This window comes from Elaeis guineensis, chromosome 4 (assembly GCF_000442705.2).
Source record: "Elaeis guineensis isolate ETL-2024a chromosome 4, EG11, whole genome shotgun sequence".
Taxonomy (NCBI): Eukaryota; Viridiplantae; Streptophyta; class Magnoliopsida; order Arecales; family Arecaceae; genus Elaeis; species Elaeis guineensis.
In genome coordinates, this window is record NC_025996.2 from 59,274,698 (window position 1) to 59,298,748 (window position 24,051).

The 24,051-nt window shown below is 39.5% G+C and overlaps 1 protein-coding gene across 2 annotated transcripts; it reads left to right on the forward strand.

Moving 5' to 3' along the window:
- The first annotated feature begins 729 nt into the window (after positions 1-729).
- Positions 730-23,100, forward strand: LOC105042788 (probable RNA helicase SDE3). Of its 2 annotated transcripts, XM_073256593.1 has the most exons (4): positions 730-986; positions 1,122-1,735; positions 15,416-15,643; positions 21,737-23,100. In XM_073256593.1, the coding sequence occupies exons 1-4, from the start codon at positions 935-937 to the stop codon at positions 22,658-22,660; spliced, it is 1,818 nt and encodes a 605-aa protein (XP_073112694.1). In that variant the 5' UTR covers positions 730-934; the 3' UTR covers positions 22,661-23,100. The 2 variants fall into 2 exon arrangements, with proteins under 2 accessions (XP_073112694.1, XP_010918410.2); XM_010920108.4 differs by having other exon boundaries at positions 730-1,735.
- The last annotated feature ends 951 nt before the right edge of the window (positions 23,101-24,051 follow it).

The following is a 24,051-nucleotide window of genomic DNA, read 5'->3' on the forward strand; positions in this document are numbered from 1 at the left end:
GAGATATTGGGTTGGAACCTTTTGGACATAGAGACTATGATAATATTAACCAACACAACTCCGGATGCTGCATGGCATCGACTTAGGCCGTGTACAGTAAAATTTTTAGAGTGCAGATCAGAAAGTATTTTAAGATGGTACAATGATATTTAATAAAAAATAAAAAAAAATATTTTGATTTTATTAGAAAACTAAAAAAATTTATTTGAAAAAAAAATTATTTTAAATTTTTTTTCAAAAATACTTCCTGATTAATGTTGGAGAACTATTTTGATTTAAATAAATTTTTTCAATGATAGAAATATCCACTAATAAATTTCATAATTATATCATATTATATTATTATACTATCAATATAATATAATAATAAATTAATATTATGATATATTATAGATATATAATATAATCTATTATAGTATTATTATATTATTAAAATATAATTTAATATAATAATATTTATTAATAATATAATATTATTATATTATAATAATATAATATAATATGTTATATTATAATTTATTATTATAATAGATTATAATCCATTATATTATATTACATTATATATTACATCATAATTATAGTAATATTATATTATAGTATATATTATATTATATTATATTATCACTAGAATATTATTATGTTATATCATATTATTATAATATTATAATAGATTATATTATATGTGTATAACATAAATATTATTATATTTTAAAATATTATTTTCAACCCCTCCCGCATTCTTCTTGAAACAAAAAAGCTTTCTTCGTTACTCGTCTCTTTCCCGCAGGTATCGAATCAGTTCTCCACAACCAGTCACTTCAGGCCACCTTCTTCTATAAACCCAGCCTTCCCCTCACCAATCCTAAACCCAGGTGACAACGCTTCTCTTCTTCACTCTCCTCATCAGTCATCGAAGAATTCCTCGAGGGAGGAGATGGGTACAGTCTTCGGCAAGGAAGAAGCAGCGCGTGAAAGAAACGATGGAGGTAATTATCCTACCAGGCCACTGAACCAGCGTTTCTCACCGGCGACTGAAGCTTATCCATCGCGCGAAGCTTCTGCTCCAAGTCGTCTTCCATCTTCTAGCTCTGTGGTTCATACACAATTATCTTCTCTTTCAGAGAAGAACCCGCCGATCTCGGCAGAACGAAGGACGAGATCACCGGAAAAGCCTCAGGAAAGTTTGTCGTCGTTTAGAGTTTCTCCAGCTTCTCCTGCTCCGTCTTCCTGCTCTGCTGCTGCTGATTCCGGATATCGTATGAAATCATCCTCCACAATTACTTCTCCTTCCGTGAAAAAGTTGTCGATCTCGACAGAATCCAGCAAAAGATTTCTCGAAGAGTTTGGTGAAACTTCTCCACCGCCGATCTTTTCTTCATCCCCTTCTCTTCCCTCGCCACAGACTTCGTCCCCGTCTTCTCCTCTGCCATCAAAGTTTTCTCGATCACATCTGCCGTCAAAAATTGTAAACGTTGTTCGATTGGAGGCTTCTTCGGGTCTTTATCCATTATCAAAGGCTTCTCCACGTCCTTCCCCATTCAAGTTTCCGGAACCTGACGAAGAATTAGCAGAACCAGTAAAGATTGAGCAGAGGAGCAGATATGAGATCCCGAAGCATCTGAAGGAGCTGATCGAGAAGGATATGGTGCCGCCAGTGCTCAGAAAGCCATTGTCTCCGTCAACTTACGCAGACTTTTTTGCTACTTTACTCTATTCCGAGGACTTTTACCTTGAGGTAACATGATTATATTTGTCTCTCTGTTTTTTTCTCCTCTTGTTTTGGCACTACTTGTCGCACCCCCGACCTAAAATCAGACGCCGAGGGATGTGGCAACTCGCCGCACACACATACAGCTGGTCCCCACGAGCATGACAGCCGATCACCTGCCAAAGAAAAACAAATAAAATCAATCTAATAAAAATCCAACCACACACAGAATCATAAATTGCTCAGTGAATGCATTTACATAAGAAACTTTGGTTTTGGTAGTAAGTTGTAAAATTTTTCCTTGGAATAATATATGGAATACTAATTGGAAAATTCCTTGCATACAAGTTCTTGAGATTTTATGTGCATATGTATTATGTCAATCTATCTTTTTCTAAATAAGGTATCTTGTATCATGCACCCAAAAATTGTTCAAAGTTCATTTTGTTATACTTGCTTGATCCTTTTGGCTATAATTGTTGGTTATGGACTCGGCTTTTGGCTTACCCTTCTTCATTCTCTCTTTTTCAAGGCCTGCAGTATAGAAGGTAAGGTATAGAGGTTGAAAAATGAGCTTGGAGCAAGGTCCTAGACAAGTTAGATGTATCTTGTCTTCATAGTTTGGTTCAAAACCCTGTTTGATATTATGATTTTTTAGAACTAGTTGCGTCTTTCAAAAATTTTGAGAAGTGGTTATGTTGAGTAAATTGTGGTTCTACCTTGATTTTAACGTGTGGTTGATTTGGGATTTTGGCATGTGGTGAATTTAATTTTGAAAACATAGTTATTCAGAAAATTGCTATCTTATCTATGTTGTTGGATTTTTGTTAGGTTGGTTTTATTAGTTCTTTTGGGGCTGCTTTTAAAGAGGGCTATGCAGCCAGTGATCAGACTCAAATTTCATTATTTGGACTTTCAAACCGACGAGTCAAACCAAAAATTTTATTTTTAGGAAAGACTTTAATTAGATATGTCTTCAAATCCAAAAAGAATCAGGCAAAGCATGTTGGGGATGTCTGGCTAAGACACCACCACCACAGGATCTTCTCGATACTACTCGCATTGTACTTGATCAGTAAGAGAAAGAAAAAAAAGAAAAAAATAAATATAAGACAAGAGAAAAAAATCAAGTATATGGATCAGTCCAAGGTTTACCTCCACGGGCCAAACAAAGCTTCACGATGAAAAAGAATAAGTACAAGAGGAGATCTTTACACTCTCAACCCTTATACACAATCTCTCTCAACTAAAAGCTACCTTTACAAAGCTCTTACTAGAACCCAAAAAGATCCCTAAACCTCTAGAACGACCACTTTGTGACAATCTGCCCGAGGTATCCTATACCTCTGCTCTCTACCGGACCACCACACGGTCTGCAGCTGCTGCCTGCTACCGCCTCTCTCAGATTTCTATCGAACACCAAAGCCACGCCGCAGCTCTCTGCTATGGCCATAGGGTTTTAAAGGCTTAAGACCGAGTTCCACATGGAAACAAAGTTGAATCAAGACTCAAATCAGCCCCTAAACCATTCGATCAAGACTGTGTGTGCCGCCAGCCATTCGATTGCACTCCCGCACCAAAACTGCACCTGTAGACCGCCCGTAGACCACAAGAAATGCGGGAAAATGCTGCCCAATCCATCGTGGACCATAAGAAACCAGCGGTAAACGGCCTGCCGGTCCATGCGACGCCCCTATGGACCGCCGGTCTACGCATCGCTCGTGGACCGTATGAGAACTCCGTGCGGGCCGCGCCTGTGCGCATGCCTGCCTAGGCACAGGCCGCGCTCATGCGTCCACGCTGTCGGGCCTCGCTGCTGGGTCTGACTGCGTCGCTGCCAGCCTCCACCGCTTCGTGGATCGTGCCATCTTCTTTTGCGCGTATCTCCTTTATTTGGACTCCGTTTGGGTTGTTCTTGGGCTCGTTAGATTTCGTTCGTCATCTTGGATCTCGTTCTGGACTTATTATGAACTGAATCTCAAGGTATCAAATCCTAACAATCTTCACCTTTACTCAACATTTGGCCTCCACAATAACTCTGAGAGCTCATCTCTCGCCTCCATATCCTGGGATAATCGTCTGCTGCTCATGGATGAGCAAATATGGGAGTCGAGCAAGGCTGCTCGATCCCATCTCCGTCATGTGTTATGTCCTTTCTAACCTGAGATTTGCTCAGGATAGTCTCCTGCGATAATAAAAACTTCTCCTTGCGATGTCGCCTTTTGTCCTCTCAAGTCTCCCGTCTTGTGTCCGATCCATCTGCTCTTGGAGTTCCACCTCGCACTGGGCTCTCTGCCAAGAGGTAGTGTGCTCCATACTCCTTTTCCTTCATCACGATCCTATTGGCGCACATGACCTTTAGAATTCCTCCATCAGTTCTCCATTTGTAGCTGCTTGAATCTAGTTTGCTGAGAAAAATTAGATTTCTTTTGAAGCTGGTTATGTATTAAACCTCACCCAACTTCTTCACTGCTCTATTATGTGTCTCCACGCTGACCATCCCAATATCTTTGATTGCATAGCTCGATCCATCCGATAAGTAAATAATGTCCTCATTACTCTCTAGAAACTCAAATAGCTCCTCTCTGTAACAGATATAATGGGAACAAGTAGAATTTAAAATCTACTACTAGAAAAGAGTAAATACCTCATCTGAGACCATAAGCACATCAATGATCTCAGTGTCGCTACTAGTCACCACCATAGTAGCTATCATCTGATTCTTGAGTTGAGGGTCATCTCTGACATGATATCCTAATTCGTTACATTGGTGGCATCTGATCTTGTTATAGTCCCTCGTCCTGGACTTGGACCACCCACATTGCGATCCTTTGTCGCTTCATCTTCGGCCACCACATCCTCCAGTCACCGCCATAGCTGAGTCACCGTCTAAACTCAAAGTCTGATTCTCCTGTCTGAGAATCTTGTTCTGGAGGAATATAGAAGTCACCTCTTCCATCTTGATAGTGCATTTCTCCACTAAAAAAGTAGTCACTAAAGACTCGAAAGAGAGATAAAGGGATGATAGCAAGACCAACGTCCTAGTCTTCTCCTCAACTTTCTCACCAACGTTGAGGAGGTCAGTGAGGATATTCTGAAAATTGCTTAGATGCTCCTGCATGCTCTGTCCTTCGATCATCCATAGCTGGTAGAACTACCTCTAAAGAAAAAGAGTGTTGGTGAGGGACTTCGTCATATACAACTCTTCGAGCTTTAACCATATTACCATTGGAAAAGTCTCATCAAGCACATGAATCACCACATCATCCGCTAGGCACAAGCGGATCGTACTCATCGCTTGTATCTGGAGCTGCTTCCAAACCATCACCTCCATGATAGTTGGTTTCTCCTCGCACAAGAGAGCATCGATCAACCCCTACTGGATGAGCACATCCTTTACCCTCGACTACGAGAGGAAGAAATTGCTCTTTCCATCAAACCTGCTGATCTCCACCTTGATTGAACTTATCTTCTTCATCTTCTTCAATCTCGATCAACACCGTCACAATCTGGGCAACCATTCACTGATACCGTCTGAACTCTGATATCAGTTATTGGAGATATCTGGCCAGAACACCACCACTATAAGATCTTCTCGATACCACTCGTGTTGCACTCGATCAGCAAGAGAAAGAAAGAAGAAAAAAATAAATACAAGATAAGAGAAAAAAATTGAGTACATGGATCAGCCCAAGGCATACCTCCACAGGGCATGCAAAGCTTCACTATAAAAAAAATAAGTACAAGAGGAGATCCTCACACTCTCAATCCATATACACAATCTCTCTCAACTATAAGCTATCCTTATAAAGCTCTCATTAGAACCCAAGAAGATCCCTGAACTTCTGGAATGACCGCTGTGTGATAGTCTGCCCGAGGTACCCTATACCCTTACTCTCTGCCGAACCACCAGACGGTCTGCAGCTACTGTCGCCTCTCTCAGGTTTCTGCCAAACACCAAAGCCATGCCACAGCTTTCTATTACGGCCACAGGGTTTTAAAGTCCTAAGACCGACTCCCACATGGAAATAGAGTTGAATCAGGACTCAAATCAACCCCTAAACCATTTAATTAAGACCGCGTGCACCGCCAGACGTTCGATCACGCTCCCGCACCAAAACTACACCCATAGACTGCAAGAAACGTGGGGAAATGCCGCCCGATCCATCGTGGACCATGAGACCGATGGAAAATGGCCTGCCAGTCCATGCGACGCCCCCATGGACCACCGGTCCATGCACCGCATGTGGACCACATGAGAACTCCAAGCGGGCCGTGCCTGCGTGAGCATCCGCCTAGGCTCGGGCTGGGCTCGCGCATCTGTGCACTGGGCTACATTGCCGGGCCTGGCTGCACCGCCATCGGCCTCCGTCGCTCCGTGGGTCGTGCCACCTTCTTTTGCGCATATCTCCGCTGTCTGGACTTCGTTTGGACTGTTCTTGGACTCGTTGGACTCCATTCATCTCCTGGATCTGTTGTGGGCTTATTGAGGACCGAATCTCGAAGCGTCAAATCCTAACAGAGTGACATTAAGCAAAATTGATGGAGTCGACATTTATTTTGAATGGATTTTTAGCTTTTTTTGTTTATTTTTACTAGTCATATTTATTTTTTAAAAGCATGTACTTTTCGAACTAGGAGAACAATATAACCCAAATTGTGCAAGGGCGAATCTCACTATTATAAATAGGAGCTATATACCTCGATTTTTGAATCATCAGTAAAAGAAAAGGAGATCAAATCCTACTTTTATCAAATTTTTTATCTTTTTCTAAATTTCTTTTAAGAGATTCAAGTTGAGTAGGTTAAGAAAACTCTTTATTTCGCTCAATTATATTAAGATTGTATTAGAGCTTTGATCTTCTACATCTGTAAAGGGCTTCATTTATGGTCCAGATGTACAAGTAGTACAAGCAGTTAGGAGAAAAGTAATTAGGAGAAGAGCTATTGGTACTTTTAAGTATATCAAAAGGCAAAAATGAGTATACTACTAGTTATATCTTGATGGATAATGAGATGAAGGGACATCTTACATAACTGGAGAAGAAGATTGCCAAGTCAGCGAGTTCATATCTTGATAAGTAATGCCTTCAGTATAAGCACCAGCAACTCCTATACCAGAGCTGTCTCCCACATTTTCATATGAGGATCATTTTCTAGCAAGGATGATGATAAACCTATAGGAACTCAAAATTTTCCTCTTTAGCCTTTCAAAGTTGAAGCTCGAATCGAGGTCTCTATATATGATGAAGCTATTGATGCAGATAAGCTAGATAACAAGCTAGAGCAGTTAGAGACCTACTTCGTCATCTATGGATATACAAGTGTCCGAAATATAGCTTTTGTCCATCTCAAGCTTTACAGCCATATCCTTACCTGGTGGAATTAGTACATGAGCAACAACAACATATGTAGTCTGATGTGGAGTAAATTCAAGGGCCTACTTGTTGCAGCCAATCCCTGAGTGCACCTGTCGTCGGTGAAAAGCTACCTGCAAAAGGAAGTCTACTGGCCGGAGTTGGTGGAGACCCTTTGATGCTTAAGTTAGTGGGGAGTAGTCGAACAGAAAGTTGAATGTAAAGTGTGGCAAAGTATCAGCTCAGAAGTGTCTTACCATCGCTGTTCCTTTACCTCTCTTTTATAGACAAATTATTGGTAACCGTCTATAACGGTTAAGCACGTGGAGTTCTACTTATTGTGGCATGAATGGATATTTAACCCCCATTATCGGGCCATTATGATCGAGTTAGTGGGTAGTTTATGCTCACTAACGGGCGTGGCATGTATTTATTATCCACGATTATAGTATCATGATTGTAGATTAGGCAGTCGGCCATGTCAGTCGGCAGTTGACCATGGCAATCAGTAGTTGGTCATGTTAGTCGGCAGTCGGCCATGACAGTCGGTAGTCGGGCATGGCAGTCGGTCACGATGACTCTGCTTCGGCTTGAAACCATAAAGGAGCTCCAGTGCGAAGAAATATATAAAGATCCATAGGGCCCGCACTGGCACTTCATTTTGGGACATTACTGCAACAACACGATATCTGAGGGAGATTTGTATGCCTTGGATAAAATATCCCACATGGTGACATAGAAGTTGTTGTAGCTAACTTGTTCCTCTTCTCTCCCATTTATTTGTTGCATGTTACCGCTTCATTTTGAAGAAAAGTCCCAAATTGCTAAGAGGGATCAATAGCCGAAGTAAGGTATGCTAAAGTCCAATGTGGGGTCGGCAAGTGATAGGAGAGATCAATGGGCAAGAGAGACCATCCTTTTTTATGTCAACTAGAGTTTGCTTGATGGTTTATGTGGGGTTAGCAACTTACAGGAGATGCTAATAGTTGACAAGACATCAGTGGTTATCAGTGAAGGCTGAAACTGACAGCAGGGTGGCAAATACCAATGAAGGGTGGGGAATTGTTCGAAGGTGTTGGCGATGAATCAATGCAGTACTGTTAGACCATCAGTCCGCAAGGAAAATAGTTATTCATGGAAAGATCAGATGACATCAAAAAAGGGTCGGTTGTCGATGGCAAGTCGGCAACGGATATTTTAAATGTCACAACAGCTTTCGGGTGAGATTCGTTACATCTGAAGTCTTGGGGTCTTGGACAAGAACGATTTTATCCTCAACACCTTCCCTATTTAACTGCTTTGCTTCTTTTCTTGGGTTATGTAGAATCTGACATCTATTGCCATCGTGGAGTTGGGAGAGCCGACCTTGAATCGGGCAGCCGACATAAAATTGGGGGGAGCAGATCCAATTGTTCCAATAGTTGCCCCCCACTCCCAAGTCTAAGATGACTTGACGCATCGGACGATGGGAGTTAGTATATCCTCTGCCATGATTTCGAGCTCCGATTCTGTGATCATTTTGCTTGCAGACATTAATGATTCTCCTGAACTTGGTTTGCGGAGTAGCTGAATAGCTTTTTGTAGTTTTGTTGTGTGAAGGCCAATTATCAACTGACAAATATCAACTGACTAGTCGGCATGGAAGGTTGGGTGTCGTCCTTCAGGCAAGTGGCCAGAGTCCTTTCAAATATGATCATCATTCATCCTAGATGACTGTTGCTAATTTAGTTGAATAGCAATCGAATAATCTTTGAGTCCAGTTGGCATGTCGCTCCGTCCAATCGAAGTCGAGTCGACATATTGTTCCGCCCGACCGTAGCCGAATCGACATGTTGTTCCATCCGATCGTAGTCGAGTCGGCATATTGTTCCGTCCGATCGTAGTCGAGTCGACATATTTTTTATCCGACCGTAGTCGAGTCGGCATATTCTTCCATCTAATCGTAGTCAAGTCGGCATTTTGGTCCATCCGACCATAGTCGAGTCGGTATTTTCTTCTGTCCGACCATAGTCGAGTCGGTATTTTGGTCCTTTGGGATTCATCTCAATCCGAAGATCAAAATTTTTCTGCTTTTGCCCCTTGGGGCTTGAGTCGGAGCTTGTAATTATCGTCGAATTGCATAATCGTCGAATGAGCTGTTGACTCATTATTTTTTTTCGGGATAGGGATCTTTTAGTCAATCGAATAAGAGCTGACTAAATAATTAAAAATATTTATAGATTGTCGACATTCCATGTCCGAGGGACAATCATTCCGTCATAGAAGAATATTGTCGTACATTGCGCCATTCAATCGGAACATTGTCGTAGGTCGTTCCATTATAGAGGAACATAGTCGGTATTTGGAAAGAGCTTTCCGAATCATAGATCATAATCGATTCATCGTTTGGAGAAGCTTTTCGAATCGTAGATTATGATCGATTTGTCATTTGGAGAAGCTTTTCGAATCATAGATCATGATCGATTCGTTGTTTAGAGAAGCTTTCTGAATCGTCTGCCCCTCAAAGTTTTATCATTAGTCATTTTGTAGCCATTTAATTTGGTAATCTAGCTCCTGGAGCTTCTGCTCGTAGTTGTCCATATGCTGGGAATCCTCTCGAAGAGAGCACCCAAGAGTAGAATTTTTGTTGGATGAGAGGAAAAAGAACATCGTCGTTTCCCCTTATTAGCTTTATGGAGGGAAAATAGGTGGCGATCGGTGCATTGAGAGTGATGGACTGAGTGACGTGGCCCATCCCATCGATAAGACTGTTGTCGAGGTTGCGCTACCATCGATTGTTGGCTATATTTGCTGGAGGCTATAAACTACCTCCGTCAATGTTCCTACTGCACTAAGGCAGCGAATCGCTGAGCGTCCGTGATGATGACCGGATGTGAGGATCTGGATTCTGCTGGTGGAGGTGGAAGATCTTTCCGACAGGAAGATTGCCGGACGAAGCCGATGGAAACATTCTAGGCTCTCATTTTTGCCATGATGATTGGATTTTCTCCCTCTACCTGATGTGTCAATTTGTTGCGGTCAATCCCCAAGTGCGCCTGTCGTCGGTGAAAAGCTACCTACAAAAGAAAGTCCACTGGTCAGAGTTTTATCCAGCGGGATCCTCCGATGCTTAAGTTAGTGGGGAGTAGTCAAACAGGAAGTTGAATGTAAAGTGTGACAGAGTATCAGCTCAGAAGTATCTTACCATCACTATTTCTTTACCTCTCTTTTATAGACAAACTGTTGGTAACCGTCTATAACGGTTAAACACATGGAGTCCCACTTATTGTGGCACGAATGGATAGTTAACCCTCATTATCGGGCCATTATCATGGAGTTAATGGGTAGTTTATGCCCACTAACAGTTGTGGCATGTAGTTATTATCTACGATTGTAGTATCGTGATTGTAGATTAGGCAATCGGCTATATCAGTCGGCCATGTTAGTCGGCAGTCGGCCATGTTAGTATGCAGTCGGCCATGTCAGTCGACAATCGGCCATGGCAGTCGGCAGTCGGCCATGGCAGTTGGCAGTCGGTCATGGCAGTCGATAGTCGGCCATGGCAATCAGTCACGACGACTCTACTTCGGCCTAAAACCGTAAAGGAGCTCCAGTGCGAAGAAATATATAAAGATCCATAAAGCCCGCACTGGCACTTTATTTTGGGACATTACTGCAACGACATGACATCTGAGGGAGATTCGTATGCCTTGGATAAAATGTCCCACATGGTGACATAAAAGTTGTTGTAGCTGACTTGATCCTCTTCTCTCCCATTTATTTGTTGCATGTTACCGCTTCGTTTTGAAGAAGATTCCCGAATTGCTAAGAGAGATCAATAGCCGAAGCAAGGTCAGCTAAAAGTCCAATATGGGGTCGGCAATTGACAGGAGAGATCAATGGGCAAGAGAGACCATCCTTTTTTATGTCAGCTAAAGTTTGCTTGATGGCTTATGTGGGGTCAATAACTTACAAGAGATGCTAATAGCTGACCAGATGTCAGTGGTTATTAGTGAAGGCTGAAACTGACAGCAGGACGGCATATACCGATGAAGGGTGGGGAATTGTCCAAAGGTGTTGGCGATGAATCAATGTAGTGCTATCAAACCATTGGTCCACAAGGGAAATAGTTATTCGTGGAAAGATCGGATGACATCGAAAAAGGGTCGATCGTCGATGTCAGGTTGGCAACAGATATTTCAGATGTCATAACAGCTTTCGGATGTTACATCTGAAGTCTTGGGGTCTTGGACAAGGATGATTTTATCCTCAACACCTTCCCTATTTAACAGCTTTGCTTCCTTTCTTAGGTTCTGTAGAATCCGACATCTGTTGCCGTCGTGGAGTTGGAAGAGCCGACCTTGAATCGGGCAGCCAACATAGAATCGGGGGGAGTAGATCCAATTGTTCCAACACTACTCATAAGCAATTTTACTTAATCAGTTATGAGGGGGATTAATGGATCAAGTAGCATTGCCTATGGCAAAAGTATGATTATTCTGTCCAAGATTATATCATCGAGTTTCACGAGCCATCTCAGCCAAGATCTTCATATCGATAATCATGAAGTGATCATCAAGTAGTTGGAGGTCCACATTAGTGCATCTAGAAAGAGCTAAAGCTCTTCAAAGTTAAAGACATTGGCAAATCTAGCATGAAAGTCATGGAGATTGAGGAGAAGAATCAGCCTGAGAAAGACAACAATGGTGGTAAGTTTAAGCAAAGTAGTGGAAAACCTAAACAAAAGGGGGAGCATAGTAAAAAGTAGGTCAACATAACTTAGAAAAATTATTGTGATCAATGAAACATCAATAGACACATTAAGAAGAAGTGTTAGAAGCTTCAACCTAAGTTGCAGCTGAAGAGGAAGAAGTAGAAGGAGTGGGATCCTAAGAAAAAAAGAAAGATGGTCCTCAATTTGACTGAGGTTGAGAAGCTGCTTGAGCTTGAACAAATAAATGTAAAATTGAGGCTACTGGCAAGAAAACCGAAGAGAACTGAGACAAAACTAGAGATGTGAGAGAAACTCTTTTACTTGACGATCCAGGTGAAGCAGAGTATCATTGGGGCTATTGTAGATCTTGGAAGTCGAAAGAACCTCATATATATAAGTCTAGTTCAAAAGCTAAGGCTATAGACCAAGCCTCACCTATGTTTCTACTTCTTGGGTGCATTAAGAAAAATATTGTGGAAAATCACTACATAATGTATCTTCAAATTTGCAATAACTAAGAGGTACATGGATGAGGTAACATGTGAAGTCATTTCTCTGGATGTCTACCATGTCCTACTTTGAAGTCTATACTTTTGGGATTGAGATGCTATTTTCTATAGATGACAGAGAGGAAGTATCTTCTTATAAAGGGTAGGAAGGAGTTCATGATTAATTCTTCAAGAATACAGAAAAATGTACATTCTGCAGCTGCTATCCAAATGAAGCGACTTATTAATGTCTGCAGCAAGGTCATGTCAATGGTCATACAAGAAGCCAATATCCTCACGAGAGGCCAAGTTCTTACCCTTTGATTCGATAAGTCGATCGAGACCAAGATAGAGGAAAAGTCTCCATCATTGTCATTAACGAGAAAGGATGGCAAGGAGCGGTCCTACCATGGAGTCCAAATGCAGAAGTGATGTGACTGGTTTGCTGAGGTCAGAGAGCAAAGAAGACTAAGATTAGGAAATTTCATTGGATGAGGACTGCATCATCGAGAGGAAGATCATAGAAGCCAGGCACAAAATGATTGAATCTTTTCAGATCGGTCGAAAAGGTCAACTTCTAAGCAAAGTCAAGTGGTTTAGCTATGAGATGGGGAAGTAAGTGTTTCCTCGCTTACAGTTCTTGATTTAATAGGAGCCAAATCTCTTAAACAAGGAGAGTTCTGATGTAAAAGGATCATTAGACTCGATGTGGACTATTTCACCATAATATGTACAGATGGATAGGGTCCATGAGCGAAATTTGCCCATGTTGGAAGCCCAATCATGCACTAAACTTCCGAAGACTATTATAATTTGGTCATAAGATGCCCCTTTAAGATGATCTTTTTTAATCGGATAACTTTTTAAGACCTACAATATGACGTTGCTCCCTAAAAGAGGCTACTACTCGAGCAGGATCAGAGATCTATTGCAATAGATCGAATGGCATTCGATCTGTATTAAGCAGGATCAGAGTATCTGTACCTGCCTGATTAACCTTTATACAGATCGAATTATTTGAATACCAGACCTGCTTGATCAATTCAAATATCATATAAATTAGAATCTAAAAGCAATGTGATACACTACATCACAAAGTTATTAAATTATCAACCAATTTAAATATAAATGTGAACTATGGCTTAGTGGTTGAGGTAATGGTTAGGCCTTCTAAAGGTATGGAGTTCAAATATTCTCACCCTCAAATCCTATAGGGCATTACTAAATGGGTCCTATTAGGAATAGAGATAGGTCGGGTCTTTGAAAAAATCCACCCAACTGCCATACTTAGATGGCAATAGGATGGGAGGTGCTGGTAGATGGCTATATGGTGGTAGTGACACTCCATGAGAAGGTAAGTAGTAGTAGAAGAAATAGGATGGGAGGTGCCAGTAGATGGCTATATATAGTGGTACTGTGCTCGGTGAGAAGGGAAGTAATAATAGAAGAAGGAGGAAAGAAGAAAAGAGGAGGCGATAGTGCATGGGATGCATACGTTGGGAGGAAAGAAAAGGGGCATGGGGAGCTGGGTTACTTGGGCCTAGGGCCCCAAATTTGTTTGGGCCAGGTTCATGGACCTAAGGTGGTGTAGGACATTGCAATCTCTAATTAGTGGAATTCCATTATATCTTCTAGAAGTATTACAATGCGAAACCATCTAAAAATGGAAGTTTTCTAGTGGAAAATTCTATGTTATTGCTCTGGAAGCTAGTCCATTCACTATAAAACAAGAACATGTAAGGAGTTTTTGACTACACATGGTGCGCAAGTCTTCCCTTTATTTTGCATGTCATAATCATGGGCACATATATAGGCCATGATATTATGCTGTATCTGATGTTCCATGGTAAGCCATATGGCCTAACAGCTACTCTATAGCAATTGTATTTTGAGCTAAGTATGCTTCATGCATGAATCTCACAATGATGCATATAAGGGATGTGATCCTTCTAGTAACTATCACCAGCACACTGGAAATCATCTTTATGAATTGATGTAGAAAAGCAACTTCATGTTTTGTGGTGGAGCTAAAATTGTCACCGTAGATCATTTTAAATTTCTATTCATTAATTCATAGGAAACTTCTTTGCAGTTCACATTCAGAGGCAAATCCAACATTTGTCCTAGTAGAAATCTTGTAGTGGTTGGCTCTAAATAGGATGAGAATGTAATAAATTGGAGATATGTCACTGGGATTTGGACAACTAGAAGATTAGTTTGGGTGCAATGGACTTTGTATATAAGCTTTGGATAGTTGAAATCTGTCTATTATTTTGAACTGACATTCCTCTTAGAAATTTTTGAGTTGTTCAAATTCTTTACCACTTAAAACTTTGTTAATTTCTTTTGTTCCCACACAGGAGGCCTTCTCTGCCTCCCTCTCAATCATTGAAGTCCAAACAGTGCCCAAACCGTGCTAAACCAAGCAAAACTAGGTCAGAACCAACCGGTTCAAGCACTATTCCAAGCTGATCAGCCATACCATCCCAGTATGGGTGATACTAATCAGTCATACCGTCCCAATACAAGGGTGATGCAGTTCTATATGCATCGAACCGGGTGGCTCAGGATAGTACCACAAACTTTGCTTGCGAATCTTTTGTTTTTTATTTTTTATTTTTGCTTTTCCTTATTTAACTACAGTCATGTGTAATTTATGATCAGTAAGCTCCATTCTCATCATTAACAAAATTTTTGTAAGCTTTCCAAATAATTACATGTCATACATTTCAAACCAAAAAACATTTTTATCTTGCTTCTTAAGATAAAAATAAATACTACAGGATTTTAAAGGGTTTAATGATTGCTATGAGTAAATATGCTTCATAAGCAGTAGCTTGACAAATTTTGGTTCCTTGGAAAGAGTCTTGATGGACTGCATGTATTCATTTAAACATACTGGTGTTCAACAACATGCTTAATTGGCCCCGTAGGGATACCATAGGATGTGTGAGTACGATACACCAGAACGGCTACTACTTTTTAATGCCAACATATTGATTTTTCCATCTCCACTCTTTGTTTCAAATACTTGTTATTCCATCTACTTTGGTTTGTCTAATAGTTACACTTTGCCATTTTTTATAAAAAGTCATTCCCTTCTTTCTATTATTGGTTTTATATTTCATTCATTTTGATACATAAATATTTATATGATTTTTTCAATCAGAAATGGAGTAATTATTTATTGTCAGAAGTCACACTAGAGTTGCGGCATGATGTGGCCTTTCAGACTCAAAATTCACGAGAGGGCAAGAAAATCAACGTGAATACTCATGTAGAAAGAAAAGATTTTGTAGCTTTTGAGATCGATTCGGTTCCTGAAAAACGACCGTATCTTTTATCAAGAGATTTTGTCTATGTAAAACCTTCAGGAACGGAAGCCGGACCTTTCAAGGTAAATCTCCTCTCCTCTATTAGATAAGTGTCATTTAAGTCATTTTATCAATGTCAATATGATGCATGTTACATGGATCTGGCCAACACATATTTGCTCCAATGCTTGTCAAAGATTGTCTAAAGGATTAATCATGGGACATTTTCTTTGGACTGAGATTGGTTTTAGAAGGCTGCTGTAGATTAGGAAAATAATATCATGCCCCAAGACTCTAACTTCTTCAAATGTGAAGATGTGACTACCATAGCCCATCAAAATATCACTAATATCTATCATCCTTGGGAAAAAATACATAAGATCAAATATACCTGCTAAAACTATATTGTTGTCCAATTTCTTAAGTAAAAAATCCAATTACGAACTTAAACATAGCTTAACATACCTGATACTATATTTTCAAAAATAGTGATAACTGAACAAAACTGAAAATTTGTCAATGCCACATCCATGACCACTAAGTCAAATATGGCAACCTCAAAATATTGAGTCTTCTATTAAGTCTACCATATCTCTCATAATCACTCTAAAATATTTTGTAATAAATGGAGTGGGCTATAAAGTTCATTAAGTGAATTCCTGCCATGATCAAACTTGCGCTTGGACAAGAAAACAAATGGTTTTAAAATGAATGATATGATCAAATTATCAATGAAAAGCTTGACTAGAGTTTCAGTAAAATTATTTTGTATCAAATTTCAAAGGCAAAGTTTTAAATAAGAAATAAGATGTCACTAAAGGTTCCAGCTAGAGTTTATAAAAAGGACCAAATAATTTATATTAGATTACAATTCAAATCAAAGGGCATCCTAGCAGACAAGGCTGCCACCACTATGGGTTTGGGAAGGTTAAGATGTGCGGCATTGCATCCAAATGTAGAGAGGTTATTTTTATGTTTTGAAATTGTGACACCAAGGTCACAATAGGGCAACCTTACCATTACCTTAAGGCCCAGTCTCATATAAAATCGCAAGTCAAATTCTTATCCAAACTAAAATGGCTAAAATGCAATTTCTATTTCAAAAACTTATATTTTACATGGTGTCATATTTTCTTATAAAGTTTCACTTATCCTTGAGGCAACATAAATCTTCTCAATAGGCGAGGCCATATAAAATCCCCACCAGTAAATTGGATGAGGCTACATAAATCTCACCTATGGATTGGTAGCCAGACAAGGCCATGTAAATCCACCCTGCTAATACAAATGAGGCCATATTAAATTCCCAAGATCCACATATATTACTTGGCCAAGGGTCCACATAGATCCTCATCAATAATTTGAATGAAGCCAATATGTCGCCAGGGGTCTGTGTAAATCTTTCACTTTTATTATATTTTCAGTTTATAAGCTTCATAAACCCTTATATAGCACCTAGGATATGTTCCGGTGGTTATAGATTGTTATTGGTGTTCAAAACCAGCTAAAGTTTCATTCATGATGCAATGAACATTTCAAAATATAAATTTGAAAACTGATACAGATTCATAATTTCCATACTAAAACCCAAAACAACTTTAAATTAAAATGACATTGAATTTTCAAAGAAGAAATAAGTCATAAATCTTTACGAAAACTCATAGTTTCCAAAGTTCTGAAACAAATTCAAAGAGGAAGCTAACTACAGAATCCAAAATATTAAAAGAAGGAGTTAGTATTGAAAACCTTGATATAACATACAGGCTTCAAATGGTACAGAATTCAGAAACACAAATTAAACCTCATGCTTTGAAAAGTGACTAGGGTTTTGTAGTTTTATAACATTATGTAGGTTGAAATTAACTTATTCAAAAAATAATCTTGTATTTCAAATGATGAAACTGAGTTTGGAATCAAAGGATAATAAGGTTACTTACAAGTCACAGATTTTGGAGAAGATCATGTACCTTGTGAACCTTCCTTTCCTTCGGCTCCCTTAGTTGGTCCTTCTTGACTCTATTATAGGCAAGGTAGGTCAGTCACAAGTGGAGCCCACTGTTTAGTTCGCCTAGCTAGTTCAATTGCCTAAGTAGATAGGCACCACTTTGGTTGGTTGCAAGTGGGCCAAGTTGATTGAGTAAGGAGGTTCAATGAGTTGTGACTCAACATGCAAATAAACATAGGAATAGACAATCAAAGTTTTATTTAGATGTAATATCATTTAAATAAATGTCACTCAAGATTAAATGAAATTAAGGATGCACCACATCTTTGGATCCAATAAAAATACTTAAACTTCAATTGTTTAAGAATAAAATGTTGATTTCCCAAATTTAGTTTAAAATCTCAGTTTTCGGCTTCATATCAAAATTTCAACTTGCAAATGCAGAGATCTAACTATAATCTTGAGGTTTTATAAATCCAATTCTACCTAAAGATTGTGAAAATCTAAAAGTTATGTTGGAAAAATTTTATAAATTAGTCTCCAAAGCAAGGTTGGCGGAACCGATACCGGTGGCCGGATCGGCCGGCCGGCCGGCGGTACGGTACGGCACGCCTCTGTTCCGTTCCGAACTGAGGCGAACCGACAAAGGAAAACACGGACGAATCGGGGAAGAAAAAGAGAGAAAGAGAGAGAAATAGAGAAAGAGAGAGGGAGGAAGAAAAGAGGGAGAAAAATTCACCGGAGGGCAGCCGTGGCCGTCGGGCGGCGGAAAGCGCTCCCACGACTCCGCGCGGGGAACAGGGGCGATCCACCCCTGTTTCTCGGAGTTTTTTTTAAAAAAATCCTTTTCAAAGTGAAGTCGGCAAAACCCATGCCGGCTTCACTTAAGTGAAGCCGGCAAAATCCTTGCCGACTTCACTTTAAAAAGGCTTTTTTAAAAAAAAGCCCCGAGAAACAAGGGCGGATTGCCCCTGTTCCCCGTGCGGAGCCGCGGGAGCACTTTCTGCCGCCCGACGACCACGGCTGCCCTCCGGCGGCCCTCCGACGGTCCCTCCGGCGGATTCCCCTTCCTCTTTTTCTTCCTCCCTCCCTCTCTCTATTTTTCTCTCTTTTTCTCTTTTTCTCCGGCACCGGCATGTGCCGTTTTGCATGCCGGAACCGTCTCGGTTCTCTGCCAGGATGGTTCGGCACGCCCCATACCGGGCGGTTCAACCCGGTACGGCAATCCTTGCTCCAAAGCATATCATCTAAATCATTGCTTGACAGCACTTAGTTCACTTTTAAGGGTTACACACACATATAGATGTAAATGGATATTTATTGATTCTGTTGTTACAAATAATCCTAAAGATTTGACTAAACATGATTGATACCAAATCTAGGCAAATTTGGTTCAATCAAAGATATTATCAAATCCTATCCAATCACTTGGAGATTATTTTTAATTTCTACAACTACTTTTCACATCTGTATCAATTCAATCATAGCAGATTGCGAGAATTATTCTTTTCTTGGTTATTTTCCTTATTTGTGAAAATCTCGTATCTTGTTAGCAGGAAATGAATGTGAACACATTCATGGGTAGGTTCAAAGAGTTCTGAAACTTCAAGTAAGGGTGCTTGGCCATTGTAAAAGTAATCTTTAGTTGAACTAATTCTACTTCTCTTTTCCATTGTTTTTGAGTTTGAGAGTTATTTTATTGTTGCTTTTTCCTCCTATCTTGTTACTTCATTATTAGGTAGATATTCTTGCTTTAAGGAGAAAGATTACCGTGTGCACTTATATAACATAATGAATTATATGTACAAAGTGCAGATTATGAAATGCATGAAGTTTCATATTTTTTTATTACATGGTCAGGGTGCACAAGTACATGAAACAGGTTTTCAAAGCACTCTAGTTTATATTTTGGATACAAATCATGAGGCAGTTTTTCTCAATGAGTTAATTGACATCTAATATGTGGTTGGATTTGCATCTTAGATGATTCACAAATGACCGAGGGTTATAGATAGATGGAAACATTCCTAGGAGTTAAGCAATTCATCTAAAATATAACATATGATAAATGATTGCAGGCGCAATATTTTATTCCATAGCCTTTTGCATAACTATTATGTTTCATTTTTATAAATTTGAAAAGAAAACTTTATGTTTTGGTTGAAAACAATAATGTTTAGCCAACCCCAAATAGTCAGGAAAAGGCTAGATGATTATGGTTATAGCACAAAAGCAATATTGTTTTGGCCAAAACGAACGCATTGTGGCTAAGACTAAGATATATCATATCATACCAAATCGGGTGGTTTGGGGCATACTATAATATACCAGTTCATATACCAATATGGTATTTCTTTTTCTTTTTTTTATTTGGGGGGGGGGGGTGGGTGTATCGATGTTTGGTACATCAAACCGGTCTCTACACCGAACGTACCAACATAGTAATAGAGTGGCACTCATGTAGGTTTTGGTAGTGAGATGGCATTTGATTGAGACCAATCCAAAGCTGACCCTAAGCATCTACTTTCAACCAGAACTCACCAAATCAAATCCAATATCAGTGGTTTTAGCTATTTTTGGCTAAAACTAACTAGAACAAGACATTCATACTATTTGAAGTTTTATTTTGCTGTGTTGTTGGGGTTATTTCCGTAGCTCCATAAGCACACGGGCTATATGGTGTCAATTTGCAGTAGGTGACTTTTTAGTGGATTTAAAAGAGGGGATAGATGATAAACATCCCTTGATGGCCCAAGACATTCAAGAAGGCCGCTGTTACAGTACTTTATGGAGACTAATGGTCACAATTAAGTAGGACACTGTATTGCATTGTAATGATATGTTTTTGTACAAAATAAAGGTAACATTCTAAAATACATATTTAATTAGCTAGTCATTTAACCTTAAGAATGGAGAAAGAAATGTCCAGTGATGATAAAAGGAATATTCAACTCCATTAGGCACCAAAAAGCTTCATAGTTTTTAAATAAGATAAATTTTCTCACGGCTAAATTTTGAGAAGTAAATAACATATATTTTCACCATACAAAGTACCAGTTAATTTTATGAAATTTTCTTCTGCAAGTATTGACTTCAGTCTATGGCTGTTGCAACAATGTAAGCAAAGAGCCTATGTATTACAAACATTCCACGATGTTGTGTAATTACTTTTTTTAGATCCTTTTTATTTTGCTTCTATATTCTCTAATTTTTCTGATTTTTATAACGGAAACTCCAAAACTTAGCGTGAAACTATTGTAACTGCTGAAATTGTCAAAACCGAAATTCCGCAAGCCCCACCAAAACCGAAACTAAAGTTGAGTTTTCAAATATTCAAAAAAAACTGAAAAAAAAAGAAAAAGAAATGGAGTTTTAAACATTGCTTCTGTCAGCTGACAGTTTAGAAGGAAGGTTTAGAATGAGGAAATCAAACAACTTTTCCCCATTACATAGTGGAGACAAATATGACTAATCCTAGGCTCTGAACTTGTATGCTGCTAGTGGAATAATATCTATCTAAGGGCTTCAGGGTCTGTTTGATTTACTGTATTGGATCTAGAAGCTCAGCTTGCAGAAATGATATACGATTGTCAATGGCAACCAAATGGCTTTACCTAATAGACATTTTTAAAGGACTGTGTTTCATTTCGTTATTTGGCTTATTTGTGCCTTAAGGGCAGCTCCTCTATTTCAAGTTACCATCCTTCTCCTTCATCTACTCTTTCCTAATCTATGGGAATTCCAGAGGTGGTTCTTTAGTCATATGAGCTTAAGTTATGACTGATAATGTAGATCTTCGGACCTGCCAACTGGGCTTACTTATTTCATGGCAAGCCCCTCTCTTGCTTAAATTTGCCTTGACCAGAAGCTCAACGCAATTTATGGATGGTGATTTCAGCACCTAGTTGCTACAGTAGCTTTTTCCTCTGAGAAATGTTGCTACTATAGCTTATACCTGAATTTGGAGTTGGGCTCTGTGCATTTACTTCATCAGACTGTATTTTGATTGAGGGGCGCTGCATACTCATGGAAAACTTTGGGTGCAAGTTTTCTTTAAATTCAGTATCCTCTCTCTCTCTCTCTCATCCATCTTACCTTGTGCGAGTTTTTCCCTCACTTCATTCATAATATTGTTAAATGTTATTAACCTTTATCATCTTGGCGTCATGATGAGAAAACTCATGCAGTTTTTAATGCACATTACAGACAAGTTTATTTTTTAATGAGCCAGGGGATCCTCTTCCGGGTGGTAAAGAGCACAACTGTTTTAGTAGAATTTGGAGATGATTTCCACAAACAGCATTCACCAACAGAGAAGTATGATGTTAGCTTCTCCTTCAACAGAGTTTGCCTTAAGCGATTTCACCAAGCAGTCTCTGCTGCGATGGATCCTATATTGCGTCAAATCCTCTTCCCTGATCCAAGCTCCAGAAGCAGTTCCTTGAACTTGCCATCTTCCGAAGTTCCAGCCTGCAGAAGCTCAAGTCATCATCAACTACATGTAGCAAATCAAATTCTAAGTCTCAAGGGTCCTCTGCCTTATCTCCTTGAAGGGCCACTGTCAGAAACCCGAGAAGGAACCCTCTCTAGTACTGGGGCTATCATTCGGGAAGCAGTTCTCCAACTTTATAAAACTTGTGCCCAATGCCGAATCCTTGTGTGTGCTCCTAGGAACAGGACATGCGATGCACTTATGGAAAAGTGGATGTTGGAGATTCCAAAGTCAAAGCTATTTCGTGCCAATGCTGCCTTTCGCGAGTATCATCTTGTGCCAGATGACATTATTCCAGCTTGCTTTTACGAAGGAGAGTGTTTCACTTGCCCCCCACTTTCCGAGCTCCAGCAGTTCAAGGTCATAACATCTACTTTTGTGAGTAGCTTTAGGCTTCATGCTGCTGGAATTGAAGCTAACCATTTTACTCACATCTTCTTGGTTGATGCTTCTTCTGCTACGGAGCCCGAAACAATAGTGGCTCTCGCTAATCTGGTAAGCAACAAGACAGTCATTGTGATCACAGGTTCATCAAATGATATGCCAGCTTGGGTACGATCAGATATAGCAAGGTGGAAGGGACTGAAGAAATCACTTTTTCATAGGCTTCTTCAGATGGAACCATACTCGAAGAAGGACCCTATGTTCATGACACATTGTTGAAAGAATTTGAACCAGATGACAGGGTGTACCTTTGGTGTTGTGAAAACTACCGAAGTGGACGCTACAGTTCTGTTTCAGACTCAAGACTGTGTTGGACACATCAAGTTCATGCTCAGCATTAACGAACGTCGAAACGTACGGTGACAAGACATGATCCATTAGGTTGTGTTGGTCCAAGAGTTTTGGACCAGAATCTGAATCAGACAACCTAGATGATATGCCCGGTTGTCCCTATCACAATCACATGAAGACTCTTGATGATCTATTTTGTTATCTAGTTTACTGTTTGGCCGTTTCCTGAATGTTTTAGATCTGGATCATTGTTAAATGTTATTGCAACTAGTCAGATTGTTCATCATGTTAAAATTTGTAGAGCCTTGTGGTTGCTTTGTTGATTAAGGCCTCTGTCATAATGCTTCCCATATTTCTGAGTTCTTATATGGTTTTTGAAGAAAATATTCTGGAGACAAGAGGAGGGGAGATCCTCTCTCTCTCTCTCTCTCTCTCTTGCTGTACTTATAAGAATGGCTTAGTCTACGAGACAAGCATATAGTTACTGGAGGAGTCAACAAGATAACCGTCAAATGAACTATATCTGGACTGATGAATAATTTGCATATTACTGTTTGAATTCTGTTGTACTTACATGCACTCGTTAGGAAAGATCTTTTTATCAATTGATGAAGGATTTTGTCCACATAATCTTGCAGTTTAAGTCTACAATGCTGTGGTGTTTATAACAGGCATGCTAAAGCTAGATCAAGCTTGAATCTGGTCGACATTGGTTTGAAATCAAAATCCGACATCAAAATTTTATTTGTTTACATTATCTTGGCTTAGTTTTGAAGCAAGTTGTATTCTAGCCTAACAATCGGTTTGATAATTCTAAATTAAGTTAAAATCAGTTGGAATTTGAGTCAAGTTCAAATCAAGCTTGAATTACTATGTAATTGAGTTTCCTTTTTTGATAAGAATATTTAATCGATTCAATGAACAAAAAAATACAAAGCCTGTTCTTAGATCCATTATCTATAATTTGTAAAATATGTGATATGCGTAACTAAATATATTTGAGCCTTGCTGGGCAGAGCTTGATCAAGCATAGTCAAATTTTCTCTTGGCTTGGAATTAGTTTCAAGCAAGATTTGCTGGTTCAAGATTTAGTCCATTCGGCTTCAAACCAAGCTTGACTTGAGTTGTTTCAGGCTCCACTCAATAAAAGGTAAGCACACGTGCACCTCTACATCCGTTTGGATTCTGGAAGATTTGATCGATCTTTTCACCGTAGATTATATTGTTGACAACAATCGTCACAACAAAACTTGTGACAACTTTTCAAAGAATGCATGAGGGTTTGAACGCTTGTCATGCCCTCGATCCAAAACCATGAG

Excerpts from the sequence above, each read along its gene's own strand:
- LOC105042788 (XM_010920108.4), top strand. The coding sequence starts at position 935 with ATGGGTACAGTCTTCGGCAAGGAAGAAGCAGCGCGTGAAAGAAACGAT. Across the intron at positions 1,736-15,415 it reads CCGAGGACTTTTACCTTGAG|AAATGGAGTAATTATTTATT; the intron begins GTAACATGATTA and ends TTTTTCAATCAG. Across the intron at positions 15,644-21,736 it reads CGGAAGCCGGACCTTTCAAG|GGGATCCTCTTCCGGGTGGT; the intron begins GTAAATCTCCTC and ends TTAATGAGCCAG.